The sequence below is a fragment of the Microplitis mediator genome, chromosome 11 (assembly GCF_029852145.1).
Source record: "Microplitis mediator isolate UGA2020A chromosome 11, iyMicMedi2.1, whole genome shotgun sequence".
Classification (NCBI taxonomy): Eukaryota; Metazoa; Arthropoda; class Insecta; order Hymenoptera; family Braconidae; genus Microplitis; species Microplitis mediator.
The window spans coordinates 15,152,345-15,167,551 of record NC_079979.1 but is presented as its reverse complement, the minus strand read 5'-3'; the positions used below and the strand labels follow the sequence as shown (position 1 = coordinate 15,167,551).

The 15,207-nt window shown below is 32.7% G+C and overlaps 2 protein-coding genes across 2 annotated transcripts in view; one reads left to right on the top strand and one right to left on the bottom strand.

Annotated features, from left to right (window-relative positions):
• LOC130677794 (uncharacterized) overlaps positions 1-15,207 on the top strand; it is a 211,547-nt gene that overhangs the window by 15,819 nt on the left and 180,521 nt on the right. The window lies entirely within an intron of this gene.
• The window catches only part of LOC130677001 (dynein axonemal heavy chain 2), a 43,930-nt gene that overhangs the window by 16,223 nt on the left and 12,500 nt on the right, over positions 1-15,207 (bottom strand). The window contains exons 11-34 of the mRNA XM_057483518.1: positions 15,000-15,093; positions 14,503-14,673; positions 13,077-13,366; positions 12,757-13,008; positions 12,507-12,634; positions 12,184-12,302; positions 11,897-12,011; positions 11,653-11,786; positions 10,094-10,516; positions 9,867-10,018; positions 9,483-9,733; positions 9,186-9,406; positions 9,008-9,122; positions 7,695-7,866; positions 6,878-7,053; positions 5,186-5,348; positions 4,513-4,737; positions 4,162-4,450; positions 2,694-2,831; positions 2,277-2,447; positions 1,902-2,193; positions 1,266-1,770; positions 1,002-1,187; positions 403-789 (exon numbers count right to left, since the gene is read on the bottom strand). Of these exons, the coding sequence (XP_057339501.1) occupies positions 403-789; positions 1,002-1,187; positions 1,266-1,770; positions 1,902-2,193; positions 2,277-2,447; positions 2,694-2,831; positions 4,162-4,450; positions 4,513-4,737; positions 5,186-5,348; positions 6,878-7,053; positions 7,695-7,866; positions 9,008-9,122; positions 9,186-9,406; positions 9,483-9,733; positions 9,867-10,018; positions 10,094-10,516; positions 11,653-11,786; positions 11,897-12,011; positions 12,184-12,302; positions 12,507-12,634; positions 12,757-13,008; positions 13,077-13,366; positions 14,503-14,673; positions 15,000-15,093 (5,169 nt within the window). The remainder of the gene's footprint in view (positions 1-402; positions 790-1,001; positions 1,188-1,265; positions 1,771-1,901; positions 2,194-2,276; positions 2,448-2,693; positions 2,832-4,161; positions 4,451-4,512; positions 4,738-5,185; positions 5,349-6,877; positions 7,054-7,694; positions 7,867-9,007; positions 9,123-9,185; positions 9,407-9,482; positions 9,734-9,866; positions 10,019-10,093; positions 10,517-11,652; positions 11,787-11,896; positions 12,012-12,183; positions 12,303-12,506; positions 12,635-12,756; positions 13,009-13,076; positions 13,367-14,502; positions 14,674-14,999; positions 15,094-15,207) is intronic.

Genomic DNA, 15,207 nt, shown 5'->3' with positions numbered 1-15,207 from the left:
AATAATGCTAATGAAATTAATAATATGAATATTATTATTATTACAATAAAATAGGGCTCAGAGGTTTAAAATAGGACTTAATTTTAATTTTCATCAGATCCTCTTTTGAACCCTAAAGTACTGAAAACGGAAATTTGTAGCACTTAAGGGACCAAAATCGGACTTAATTTAACATGGAAACAGACTCTATTTTGAGCCTTCAAATCCGAAATAGATCCGACTTTAGAAGGTTCAAAATGGGCTCTAAATTTTGACTCGGGTTAAGTCATGTAAAGGTACAAATTCAAGTCAAGACCTTTCTAACGATACCAAATTTAATAACATAAACTTATTCTATCATATAAATATGGCTGAAAAAAAATTTTCCTTATTCTCTTCATAATATAGATTATAAATAATTACCAAAATTTGTAATCAATAAATTGTCGTATTAATTCAAGCGGAGGTTGCGAGCCATAAGTATCTTTCATCGGCATATTAAAGTCGTCCATAAATGTTATCATTGTTTTATCACCGAATGGTAGATAAATTCCCTTCATACGTTTTTCTAAACGGCTTTCTATGGCATCTTGAATATTATTCGAGGTTGTTTGTCCCGACATATTTATTGTAAGGACACTGTACTTTGTTTTATCTAATGATTCTAGTACCGTTTGTGCCATTGACGTTTTTCCTGTGCCGACAGGTCCTACGAGCATCACTGGATACCCATTTTTTAGTAGTACATTCAATAAATAGTCATACCTGACTGTATCAACAGTTGGTACTATTATTTTATAAAACGGTGTGCTGAAATAATATTTTATTTGAATAATTACAACTCGCGGGAAACAAGTTATAAAATAATAATGAAATTTAAAAATCAGCTATGGCAATTTAATCCGGTTAATAAAGTTGGCTATAAATTAAACCCAATATTTAAAAGAATAAATTTGTTATACAAGTAATAAATGAGTAAAGTACTTAATTAAATCTAAACTTTATTAAACGTCACGTCTTACTCTGTAGGATATCTCCAAGCCAATGACAATTTTTCTTCCCATGAGGTAAAACCACGTTGTCTAACGTCAACGTAATACTCGTAGATCGTATCCTTGAGAGGAAAAATATTATCCATCTCCCTAACGTAATTATCCATTTTACGTCGTCCTTCTTCGTCAACCGTCGAGCAGACTGACCAAATCATGCTAAATTTTGTTTAAGTTTCAAGTGTCAGAGTTATTTTTCATCTCAGTATCGTAAAGAAAAAATTTTTTTAAATTTACCAAAAGAGAAACCAAATTTTACACATTAAATTAAAAGTGTGTTTGTCTCCATGAAATTTAACTCCATTTTCCGGTGTCGCGAGCACTTGTAACAGTTTGCACAAACTTTCGACAGAATTTAGCTCATTAACGGTGACTAATTCTTTGCACTTAACCCGCTTGAACGTTAATACTTTATCGATATAGTTTTCAAACAATAGGTTCATTTGTTGGACAAATTCCTCAGAGATGGTTTGATATTTTGCAAGCCATGAATTAACGAGCGGATGCCATCCAAGGTCTTTGTAGTCGCTATAAATCATACCGGCTCTAGAAACGGTCGCTGGTGACGCAACAGCCAAATCTTGTGTTTCAAATAACAATGAGACTTGTTTTGTCATTGTTATGCGTTCATTGTTAATAAGTGTAAGAATTTTATTGTCGTCCATTACACTGTTCATGTTTTCAATCCACAATGCATCAACTGGACCATCAAAAATAATCCACTTTTCATCTAAACTGTTATCTATCAAAACGTTTATTGGAAAAGATTAATAGAAATTCCATTGGATAAGAATGAACGTATAGAGGCAATTAATCTGTCAAATTTGATGTAATTTTCTTCGACATTCTTTGGAGTATAATAATTCTACTTACCCGTACAGGTCTTTCGCATAATAGAGGATATTATACCGTCTGACCATTCACCAGTTGAAGGATTATATTCGCCGTACAGTTCACCCAAGTTTAATGCTTTCGGATTAATGGGATACTCATTTACAACATTGAATCCTATTTTTTTATCTCTACTCATTGACGTTGATGTGTTTTTTAATATTTTCCATATCGTTGATTTACCGGTATTTGATTGCCCGACGATCATTGTCGAGTGTCGAGAATTTTTAGTTTCATACAGTTCAATTACTTTTGTCAGTAGCATTGGAATTGGCTTGACAAAAATATATGTCATTTTATTTTTGTTCAAATTATAGAGTAAAGTTCAATGAAATATGAATTTTATAGTTAACTTACCTGTAAATTCAACTTGACTGCTTCCTTGGTGATGTACTCGATAAATTCATCGTAATCGACTTTGGGTATTTTTATTTCAGGAAATAAATCTGATGTGATGTTGATGAATAATGGCAAATCATCGGATGTTAGTTTTGATTTGTTCATATCATTCATTGATAAAATTATTATCTACATATTAATTAATTATTATTAAATGATAATAAATAAGACGTTGATATGGTTAATAGGATTTAAGTATATCCTGAAGAATAGATTCGAAAATTAATTAACGATAGTATGTATTTAAGTGGATGAGTCGAGAGCAATTAAGAGAAGGAATAGACATTAAGTTTAGAGATGGAAGTAGATATTAACATTTCAAGAGAGTACGTTAACAACTTTAATTGCAATAAGTTTTAGTATATAGTTTGTTACCTCTTCATCCGGTAAGTGGCTGTACTGACGTCTTTTCTTACCGGCATAACGTGTCAGCGTTACTATTCCTCGTAAACCAAAGTCATAATGATGCTGTTTACTGAGTTGCTGTTGTGCTAATGTGTAGAGAGTGAATACCTAGATATTATTTCATCAAACTTGTTAATATTATGTTTAGTTTATAGACTAGTGCACTGATGGAAGGATTTCTTAGCATTTAAAAAGATTTCTTAACAGGAATTATCAGATATTTTAGGCTGAATTTTTTTCGGAAACAAAATCTCTAAATACAAAATACAGACCGCACATTGATGCACTACTGTCTAATCTAGTGAAAGGCGCTTGATTGTTTGATAATATGGTGACACACGTTAATACCCGTGGACAAAATGACCGCGACATAATAACCGAGTGATAAAATAACCTACGACATAATAACTACGCCTATTTTATTATGTTGTCACCTCTTGTTGTAGATATCGTGACATTGTGAGCGAGATATCGATTTTTTCGATGTATTTTTTGTTAGTATTGCGTGGTGTATAACCTAACCTATATCAAATATTAAAATTGTATTATTAAATTAATATTTATTATGAAAGATCATCAAAAAAATCATTAAAATAGTTTGTCTATTTTCGAATAAATACACACAAAATCCATGAAAAAAGGGCACAGCACAATAACAAGCATATGTGTTAGTTTATTTCCGAATAAACACACACAAAATCCATGAAAAAACAATACGATTCCTGTGCTTGTACAGAACGGTTATTCAGTCGCGATTATTATGTCGTATTTTATTTTATTACTCGGTTATTTTGTCTTTCGGTTATTTTTTCGTCAGTTATTTTATCGCGGTTATTTTGTCCACGGGCAAAATGTTACGGAACCGATAATATTCGTTTGTTTAAGAGAAAAACTCAGCCAAAGTTTCCACTTACTGCACAAGTGCATCAATGATAGTACCGTTCGTGGACTTGAGTGTGATAGAGAAAAGTGCGAACCTCTCTTAAATAGTAAGAAATATTTGTTAAATACAAAAATTGATGTTTAAGAAATGATTTCTTAAATACTAAGAAAACTTTTTAAATTCTAAAAAAAAGTTTCTATCAGTGTAATTATATTGGAGCTGTTAAATCTAGAGTTTCAATTTCGGGATCGGGTTATTAAAATTATTCAGTCATCTCGATAATTATTCATAAATAAAATAATTTATTGAATTTTCAACTGAAAATCTCTAATAATGATGAATAAATTCTTTATTATGAAGATAAATCTCGAGACACTAATTACGGATTGAGTCGGAAAATGATTAAGTTATCAAAGTGACTAATCGAAAACCCGATAAATTAATATCATAATTTTAAATAAATTATCATAAATTTCCATAGTTATCGAGGTATAAAAACTAATTGACAGAATTATTGAATAATAATCGTCTGGACATAATTAAAAGTGACAACACCTTTCTGGCGAGAGCTCGAGTATTTTCAAATCCCTCTCCAAAGAGATTGATTTCCGCAATCATACTGCTGTCAGGCACCATCATGGATATCGGTCTAAACATTGACTTAAGATTGTCAGGTAATTCTGTTCTGCCTGCATACCCTGGATTCATAGTGATGAAAATTCCCGTTGTTCGAACAAGAGAAATATCAGAGCCCTCGAACAGAAATCTCGTTAACTTCTGAGCAAGTGCTGTAAGGATGGAGAGAATTTGCTGGGCGACAACCGACAGCACTTCAATATTGATCCTACAAAGGGTATTACACACTCTATTGGTCGTCCCAGAGATATTAGGCCGTGAAAATACAACCTGTTGAACTCATCGAAGCAACCCCAAGCACCAGTTTGCGCTAGACCGGCGAACAATCTTCCCATACTTTTATAATCCAGACCCTCTGAACAGTTTTGTACTATCACATTCAAACCTAAAGCTTTTCCGAGATCTTTTACTGTTTCTGTTTTTCCGGTACCAGCTGGTCCTTTAGGGCACCCACCGCGATACAGATTAAGTGCTGTTGTCAAAGTTATGTAACATCTGTTTTAAAACAAAAAACAGGAAACAAAAAAAAAGTATATATATAAAACAAATGTTTTGCGATTTATTTAAAAGTTATATATTGATTTAATAAAAAATAACGTAGACAAAGTGAAAGACATTTCCAAGACTTGTAAGACGCAATCGCAATCTCCTAAGTGAATATTCGCGAAAACGCAATATTAACGACATGCAAAATTGCTGCATCGAGTTGCATTTTCTACGAACAAATTGCTTGGATGCATGCACAAGACTAGATTTATGGTCCCAGTACTTCAATAAATTAAACTACTTCCCATTTCTGCTGCCTTTTATCGAAATTAAATCGATACTTTTTGAACACCAAGATTTTCTTTATATCTCCCAAGTCTTGAAAATATTTATTGCTACTTTTATCCCAAAACAAAAATAAAAATAAAGATTAAAATAAAGATTGAGTAGAAATTACCTATCGGTCAACGGCGTGATGACTAAGCGCTCCGAGTTTCCGAGATATTCGTATCCATAAATAAAATTAGTGTTAGTTTGCCGTATAACACACTCGTCCAGATTACGATCCCAGTAAAAACGTAATTGCGATATCCAATCAAATGACGTAACATCTTTACAACCTAATAACAAAAATTTTTTTTTCAATTAAGATAACGCTGTTTTATCTGATCATTGTCGTCAGAATATTTAAAATTAAAATTACATTGAGTTTTTCATTTTTTTTAAAACACAATTATTATAATTGGATAGATCTTATCGCGGAGAGTACAGATTATTGTCCGATAATGACGGACACTGTCCAATTCAATTAAAAATATGTCGATAAATAGTCATCAGTTAAGGCCGTTTTGTTCCCTGGTGGATCCGAATTACGACGAATTATGATATTCGGAAGAGTTACGGTAAAATACGGTATTTTACGACAAAAGTACAGCATTTTTACCGTAAATTTGCAGGAAAAGAACGATTCTTTTACCGTAAAATTGCGGCTACCCATACGGAAAAACATATATCTGGAAATATATCCTGGCAAAATAGCATACATACGACAATACTAAAGATACAAGCCTGATATTTACTATTTTGCCGGGATATATCTTTTTTCGTGCGGGTAAGCCTGCGGTATTTTACCGTAAAGTGAAGTATTGCACTGTAAAAACTGTAAAAATAAGTAAACATATAAGGTACCGGTGGGTAATAAGGCCTAGTTAAGGGAGATTTTGAATAGAATCGAAAATATTGCATTTAATTATCGAAATGTATCATTAATCTTAATTTCAATACATTAGCCATAAAATATAATGAAGTAATGGTAATTTTTACCATAAACAAATAAAAAATTAAACTTTTACAAAAACCATAAGAATAGGCCTTATTTTACTACAATAGGGTAATAAGGCCTACGGGTTAAACAAACTGTAATAGTTAAACTATAAATAAAATTGGTATTAGAGATAAATCATCACTTAAATTTAGCAACAATACTTTTTAAGTCAGAAGACTAGATTGCTTTTTATAATTTCTTCTGCGCTACGACATCATATGACGGATAATGAAATATAGAAGACAGGGACCGTGGTATCAGGACTCTATAAACTTGTCGTAACATCTATCTGCAAGACCCTTCTACTAGAGTAGCCTTTAGCGGAGGCGGTTATTTTAAATATCATTTCTGTCACTTAGGCCTTATTACCCGCGGGTACCTTAGTGCTTACAGTAAAAATGCAGCAAATTATGATAAACTGTTCTCTTAAATTTGAAACAGTGAAAATAGTGACTATTCACTGTTTACTAGTGAAAAGTATGTCACTAATTCAAACAGTGGTATACTTTTCACTAGCAATAAGTGACTATTCACTGCCAAATAGTGATTGTCACGTGATTTTCACTAATTCGTTTTTAGAGTGTGCCATATTTTACCGTAATTCTCTGTAAAATACCGTAAACTACCGGAGACTGCTGTAAACTGCCATAAATTACCGCAGATTCCGGCAAATTTACCCCAGAATTACAGTATTTTACGGTAAACTACGGCAACGCGGTAAATTACCGTAATTTGGATCCACCAGGGTTATTGTTTTTCTATTCGCAGTAGACTGATTGGAATTATGTCCAATAAAGATAGTTATTGAAAAAAAAAAAAACTTACGCAGTTTATATAATTTTTCAATGACATCTCTCGCATGAATTTCAATGACGACAATAGCTTTGAGTTTTATCCTCAGCAGTTTATCTACGTCAGTACGAATAGCTTCTGAATACTTAGTGAGCGCTTGATTTTGCCGTTTTCGTAGTTTTCTCAGTGGTTTCCTAGATTCCATAGCTCTGCAACATGTACACGAGGTGTAGGAGTAGCAGTAGCAATAGTAGTAGTATTATTATATATACTAGTAAGTAAACGAGAGAGAAAATGCTTATCAGATAATCTTGTACGACGCATATATATCTAACGATATTTCCCTCTCATCGGTTCGTTGGGTGCACGAATTTTATCAGAGGCCAAGCGGAATAGAATAAGGCTCTGTGGGTTAAATTATTCACAGCATCGCTGGTATATGCAAACGAGAGTAGTATACGAAGGGCCAGTAATAGTAGAGCTAGTTATATATGTATACATATATATTTAGAATATAGTAAGTGTGAGAACGGGAGTAAGAGAGAAAGACGAAGATGATGAAATAGAGACAGAAAGGAGAGAGAGTAAAGAGAGAACAAGTGAGGACGGTGGTAAGCAGAATATGCAAAATTTCTCTTATTAGAGTTGCCGTGTCTGGCTCGCTTAAGTCATCACGTTGACCTGACCATCTACATCTCTACCGTCTCAACTTTTCGTCTCATCTCTGTCTCTCATACTTCACTTGTCCTAAGCCTTGTTCATCGTTCTCCTTTGTATATCTATATGTACATCCATTGAGTTAGCTGAAGGATAGAAGACCCGGTAGACACCGTTGAATTTCCGTACTCACTTGCAATGTATAAGTGCTCGTGTACAGTCGCTTGTCCACTGTATCTGAGTGGACGTTATTCCCGGCTGACTCGGCCACTCCTTTACCCACTTGTCCCGCTTATCCTGGATTTTTCGTAGTGCCGCACGACACTGTCGTAGAACCTCTTTCAGGCACTCTCGCATTGCCATTTCTGCAACGAACAATGTGTAATCTTGTTTCGTTATACAGAATGAGCTCATCTTGAATCGAACGGGTCTTTTATTATAAATAAAAGTTAAAGTGAATAGGGAAAAGAGAAACAAATTTCAGCTGGGAAAATACATTTAATTATTATTGTTATGATTTTTTTTTTAATTCTGCATAATTAACAGGGTGGCCACGAACCGGGAAAACCGGGAATATCGGGAACTATTAGGGAATTTAATGCAACCGGGAAATATCATGGAAATGTCAGGGAATTTCGAAAAGTATCCGGGAATTAGATTGTAACAGTTCAAAATTTAAAAAATTTTAAATTATTCACTAGTTATAAAAATTAAGAATATTAAAAAAATTACAAATTTTAAAGTGATTTTCAACCGATTGTAACTCGAAGGAAAATGGTCATACGACAAAAACAAAAGAGGCAAATTGTAGCTTCAAGTGTCTAGTTTTCTGATCTGGTTTTTAAATTTTTTTGTTATGTGCGGTCCCGGAGTAATCCTAAGAAAACTATCGAAAAAGAAATTCACAAAATTTTTGCTCGTCTTAAAAACGGTCTTCGAGCTCCAATAAATTTTTTTCAATAATTATGATTGATTTTTGATTGCTCCGGAACCATGCATAATAAAAAAATTTAAAGACCCAGATTAGAAAACTAGAAACTTAGGCTACAGTTTGACTTTTTGTTTTTATTGTACGACCATTTTCCTTCGAGTTACAAACTGTTGAAAATTACTAAAAAATTTGAAATTTTTTTAATATCCCTTAATTTTTGTAACCAGTGTATTTTGAATTTATTTAAATCATAAAATTTCTTATTAAATATTTTAACTTATACATTTTTAACATCGAATAATCACAAGTAGGCAATATTAATTTATTTTATTGCCATTTTTTTCTGGTTTCTCGCATGATTTAATTATCAAATTTAATTATTAAAAATGAAAATATAATAAAAACTTTGAATATCTAAATGATACGAATAAAATTTCTAAATCAGGAAAAAATGTGAAAAACTTAACTGGAAAACCGGGAAATATTAAGGACGTTTGAAATCATTTCTTTGCGGCCACCCTGATTAAGGCACTTGGAAAATGGAAAATAAATTATATTTTAGAAATGTTTCATACCAATTTTACAAAGCCAATACTCTACTTGTCCCTCTAAGTTTACTGACTGAAGAAATCCCACGTACTCTCCTTCAGTTGAAAACATTCCCTCGGCTATATGCCTACCCGTTATAAGCTGTAATATGAAATAACTCATTCGTATTATTACACTCAATAGATATAATCTCATGTAATATACTTTTGATATTTTCAAAGAGTTTATATTCCCAAAGAGTTTTTTTATATGTCGTTGTATTAAATCCGGATGTTTTGCGCTGCCCAATATCTCTAGAAGATCATCATTGGATATGAAGTAAAACCGCGGAAATATATGACGTTTAGTTTCTAAATATTGCTCTAGCGCACGTTGAATCGAGTCCATATGATTCAGGAGTTTATTCAGCCGTTTAAGTAATACATCTAAAAAAAAAAATACACAGATAAATTTAAATAAATGTCAGAATGTATAGAACACAATCTCTTTAAAGAATTTAACTTGAATCGTGACAAGCTTGAACGATATTTTGTGCTTTAGCCATTTGACTGGAAATGTCTTTGAATTCGATGGTTAATGCATCAAAGCTGTCTGTTTCGTTTGGCATTTGCTTTCTTATATCTTCTGTACGGAATATATTATCCAGATATATATAGTCTTTTTGTACAAGAAGAATTACTTCAAGCAAATCGGCAATCGTGGATAAAGTACGTTCCCATTGGTCTACATCGTTGACGAAGGGCTCGACAAACCTAGACGAAAGACCAAAAAAGATAACGAGCTAGAAAACAGGAGCTTTACTTGCCTGTGATCGATTCACTAGCTTTATTCTTCTTATCTTTAACTCTCTGTCAATGAAAAAAAAGGTTTAAAGCTTTACTACACCTCGTTGACTTCATTGCTGACAACTGGACTTGGTGATCCTCTAAAGTCTGAAAGATCTCGTCCACTGATTGTAATCGATAAATTCCAGTTTCTTTGTTAAGTGTCATTTCCAGTTTCCGAGTATCCCATGTTGCAGTGATGCTCTTTAAACCCTAAAGAAATTTCCTCAGATTAAATCTACGCAAGAGATAAATTTATTACTTTTATTTTATTTTATTTTGCTCTACTTGTTCTATCGTTAATTCCATGGACGCGGCATTTGATATATCACCAATTTCATCGGAATAATTTTGTAATTGCATTTTTATTATTAACGACAATGTAAATCCTTCGGAAAGTTCCTCGAATTCATGGCCTATTGTAGATTTAACTTTGTCCCAGTGACGTTTACGCATTGCAGGATTTTTTAGGTCTATTATTAGAGGTAATGTACGGCGAAATTTATCAATACGCGATCTAGTAAATTCAATTATTGACCAATTTTTGTTTTCAAGCTCTTTCGATAGCCGAGTAAATTTTTTGAATAATTTTGATGCCACTGTTTCCATTTCATCGATTTCTATTGTCCAGAAGTTAACTGTTTTATAACGTTCCCATGATTCATCCCATTTTTTTGTCAATTCCCACACAAGTTGAATCGCTGAAAACTCCTAATAAAATATTTTTATTTTTATATTTATTGCTCACGTGCAAATTAACACTCGAACTAAAAGCAAAAAAAGAAAATTGGTAAATACAAAAGTGCACGACTCTTGACGCTCATTTGCAAAAAAAAAAAAAAAGAAAAATGTACGATAAAAGTTATAAGGACAATTTTTTTTTCCTTTCTATTAAACTAGGAATTCAAATTTCGCTCCAAAAAATAGTCAGATGTAATTTTTGCGCAGACGCGACTGGTGTGACGAAAGTATATGTAAAAAACATGTATAGACATACACTGTAAAATGAGCGTTAAAAATAGAGTCATTTTAACTCCGTCCGGTGTTAAAATGAAATTACACCGGTGTAGGAGACGTAATTCGGAGACGTAAGCTGGTGTAAAAGCGGGGTAAACTGCGTCCGCTTGGAGTATTAACTTTAAAGATTATAAAACACAAAAAATGTCAGTTCTTTATAAAAATTAACAAAAAACATCATTTATTAACAAGTATAGTGATCGAGTAAGTAAAAATATTCACAAAATAAAATATTTTAACACCGGTAAAGAATATTTACACTGGTGGCGGCGTTATTTTAACACCGGTACAGAATATTTACATCGGCGGCGGCGTTATTTTCACATCGCTTTCGGTGTTGAAATTTAACACCGCCGATTTTAACACCTACACCGCTTGGACCTACCCTGGTGATTTTTTACAGTGTACAAAATTAGTTAAGCTCTTTTTATTGATTATAATTAAAAGGGGCCGAATTTGATGGCCATTTATAACACACTTCTTCTTCAGCCCTAAAATAATCTTTTTAAAAAAAAAGTGATCCAAATAATGGCTTTTTTCTCGAGTTTTTGTGTTTACGGGTTACGGACACATTTTCTACTGCTTGACGGGAAAATTTTTTTTAATATTTTGATGTTTTTTTAGTTATTAAATACATCAAGTTTGTCTTTATAAGTAACAAAATTAATCCTTATTAAAGTCTCTATCCGATGATGTGTAACTTGGTTAAGCTCCATGGACTAACAAGAGTAAAACAGTAAAAACACTAGCGAAAAAGAGGCAAACTGAATTCTTTGACCGTAAAGCACACTAATGCTTCGCATTAAGAGTCGTGCAATATTTAAAATTACTTTGTCAATCTTGTCCAGTTCCAACGAATCAACTAGACTGGCTTCAAAAATATTGAAATTATTTTTAAGTTCAACCTCAACTTGTCTCAATTGCTCTAACTGTTGTTTAAATTCAGCCAGCCATGTTAGAGCGTCTAAAAGAAATATAGATTTATTTAAAAAATTATCAAAATTCACTCGACTGATTGAAAGCAGATGATAATTAAGTTAGTAAATAAATAAATAAATAAACAATAATATCAACCGAGAGTTCCCCAGTCTGAGGTGAATGGCCCGGTATCTTGGAATCTATTTAGCAACGCGACAGTGTCTTCCTTAAATACATCTGCCTGCTTCAAGAGTTTGCACTTGAACTGTTCCTGTGGGAAAAATGTCTACGTTAGGAGCATTCAAGTGCGAGCGTGCACTGCAGCTTGAGTACGATCAAGGCATAATAATCAGAACAAAATTTCGTGATATGTATACAGAACATTTGGAAAATAAGTAAGCAACAAAAAAAACAAGACAAGTAGAGATGACATAATAATCTACCTTTATCTCGGCAATTGTCACCGCGTAGTTTGAGATAAATTCAACGTAACTAGTCCATGATTTTTGTAAATCTTTTATTTTCCTCTTAAAATCGAGACTCACTCGTACTTGATATTTCTCTACGATCAAATTCGTTGGATATAATGATCAAAAAAATGGATTGAATGAAAAAAATATAAAGTGAATAAAATGAAATAGGGTTTGTCGATTGGCGTGGATTTGAAGCAAGACTCAAGAAATTACTCTGGGGTTTTGGGCACAGGTAATTCCTTCTCGTAACGCAATCGATTTACCCCCTACCAATCGCTTGGATCAGGGTTTACCTAGAGTCTGGTACTGCTCTCGTATCTTGGGGAATTCTTCCTCTTTCCACAGAATTTCAGCTCGGAGTCTCTCGAACAATTGCAACGTTGCTTGCATTTCGATGAAGTCTGTTGGCTCTCTGCTTATCCTGCAAACTCACAGCTTATTTTAGAAGTGTATTAACCAAAAAAAAAAAAAGTAAATAGATAAATAATTCTGTACAGGTAATTTTTATTTACATTCTATAGCTATATTATTTAAGTTATTTACTTTGTTATGCTTTCCCCCATGTAAACGTTCAGCTGCTCGACTAATTCTTGAGTCATACGTAATAACAAGAGTGTTAATTTATTTTGCCACTCTACACAGTGTTCTACTATCGCGTTTTTCAGTTGATCTGAATTAATATTTAGAAAATTTACTGTCGCGAATGTTTCTTGCATTTGTAAATTATTTGCTAACTCAGTATATTTTCCGATCTCTGCTTCAAATAAGACCGCTGATGGTTTCAAATTTTCGTAGCTATTCAATTATATCGAATATATTTTTTAATGTAAGTCAGTTGTTAGATAAAAAAGTATTTTAATTACCTTTTGATAAATAAATCTTTGTCAACTTCCCATACATCACGAAACGGTTCCCATGTCTTGAGATAATTTTCAATCAAATTGAAACACGTGTCGACTTGATCGTCAATGTTTTTTTGCATCTGAATAAATGTTTGGTCTTCATTGAAAGTCCTCCAGAGACTACTGACCCCATTACGTCCTAGTCCGAATTTTTCAGTCAATCTTGGGATGTTTTTGAACGGTTCCAAAATATTTTTTAAAGCACTACTGGTGACTTTGGAGATTTCATCAAGAGAAGGGGAAAACACCATCTATACAAAAAAAAAAGGATTTCTTGACACAAGAAATTTTTACTTGCCCCAAGAAATCTTTTGCATTATGAATTAAAACCAAAAATTTTATTGGGGTGAGGAATTTTTTCTAGTCTTAAGAAATATTTTATTTTTATTTCATAATGAAAAATATTTCTTGCATCCGTGGACAATTTGAATAATGTGTTAATTATAGCTAATGTAGGGGAGGAAGGGGCAAAACAAAGAAGGGGTGCAGAATAGGGTACCCCCAAAATTCTATAAAAAGTTTGTTTTTGAATTTTTTTTTGTTAAACTTTTTCAAAAATCAAGTTTCAGTCGAAAAGTGTTGATGACTTTTGTTTTATGATAAAAATTATTAAAAAATTTGTTTTCTTCCTTTGCATCTAATTAATGTAATTTTTTAAATGTAAATTACTTATCGATACTGCCATTCTAATACGTCGTATCCCACAAAATTTGACATTTTCACTTTTCTTGAAAAATGAAATCATTGTAACAATGTGCAGCTTATGTCAAAATTTTAGAGGTCAAATTGTTTATTTAGTATTTTTAAATAAATATTCTAATGTGTCGTATCCCACATTCGCATAGGTTCAGTCACGCTTAACATTTTCAATTTTAAGTTAATTTTAAGGAAGTAATTATTGACATCAGTAAGAAGGTAATTATGCATAATTTTTTACTCTTCTTACAGCATATAATTCAAAATTATTTATTCACTACAAATGCCTGTATTTTATGAAAACAATGAAAATAAATTTGTAGGTTATACCAATGTAAACATATTACAAATAATTTTCATTGCCGACCGTGAAACGTTCTTATCGTCTCCTGAAAAATTTCCCAAATTTGGAATACGACGTATTAGAATTGCAGTATCTTTATGTAAAAAAATTTAATTTAATCAAATTTATTTTATTCCCAGCAATTTTTTTTCCACCTTTTTTTAGAGGGTACCCCATTTTGCCTGCAAAAATAAAAATTTTTTTTTAACGGCAGCTGAGAATTTTTTCTATTCACTTTGAATATCATTAAAAAAAAGATTTATCGTATTTGAGTCCCCGAAAACAGTATTTCCATAAGTACCCCATTCTGCCCTTCTCTCCCCTATAAATAGATTGATTGGTACGTACACTATTATTGAGTAGGTTGATATTAATGAAAATAAATGTTGATGGTCCATTGGTATCAACGCCATGTAGTGCATCGTACATAAAAGTTAATGAGTTTCTTAGAGATAAACGTAAGGTCTCTTCCAATACTCTGTCCAGGTTAATCAGATAATTCTTCCATTCCGCAGTACTCTGAAACGAGTAAATTTACTATAGAGTACAAGTATATCATGGTATATCGCGTTAGCAACAGAACATGAAATCGATGGACACTGGCTGTAGGAAAATTGTCAACTATAGTTGAATCGCATCAGGGTACTAAGTCTCATAGGATTATCTAGACGCGTGTGCACGACACGAACCGGGTATATGGGACGTGTTTCTGTATCCCGAAGAGATTACGAATACCCGGAAATTCCCGGAAGTCGTAGAATAGATGGAATAGCCTCGATAGAATAGATGAATAAGGAGCTTTTGGCTGCTGGATCATGAGTCAATTGTTGTCGGAAAATACTTACCTCGGAAATTACCAACTGAAACCCTTCGTACACTACTAAGAGGTACTGAATAATGTCCCTGTATTTTTCCTCAAGCTCTTTAAAAACACGATCCCTAAAAGAAAACAAGTCACGTGAGGAATATTGAAAATAAAAAAAACTCGCTACGGCTTCAATAATGCCCGTATTATTTTGCCACAGGATTATATTTAAGTCCAACAGATTTTTT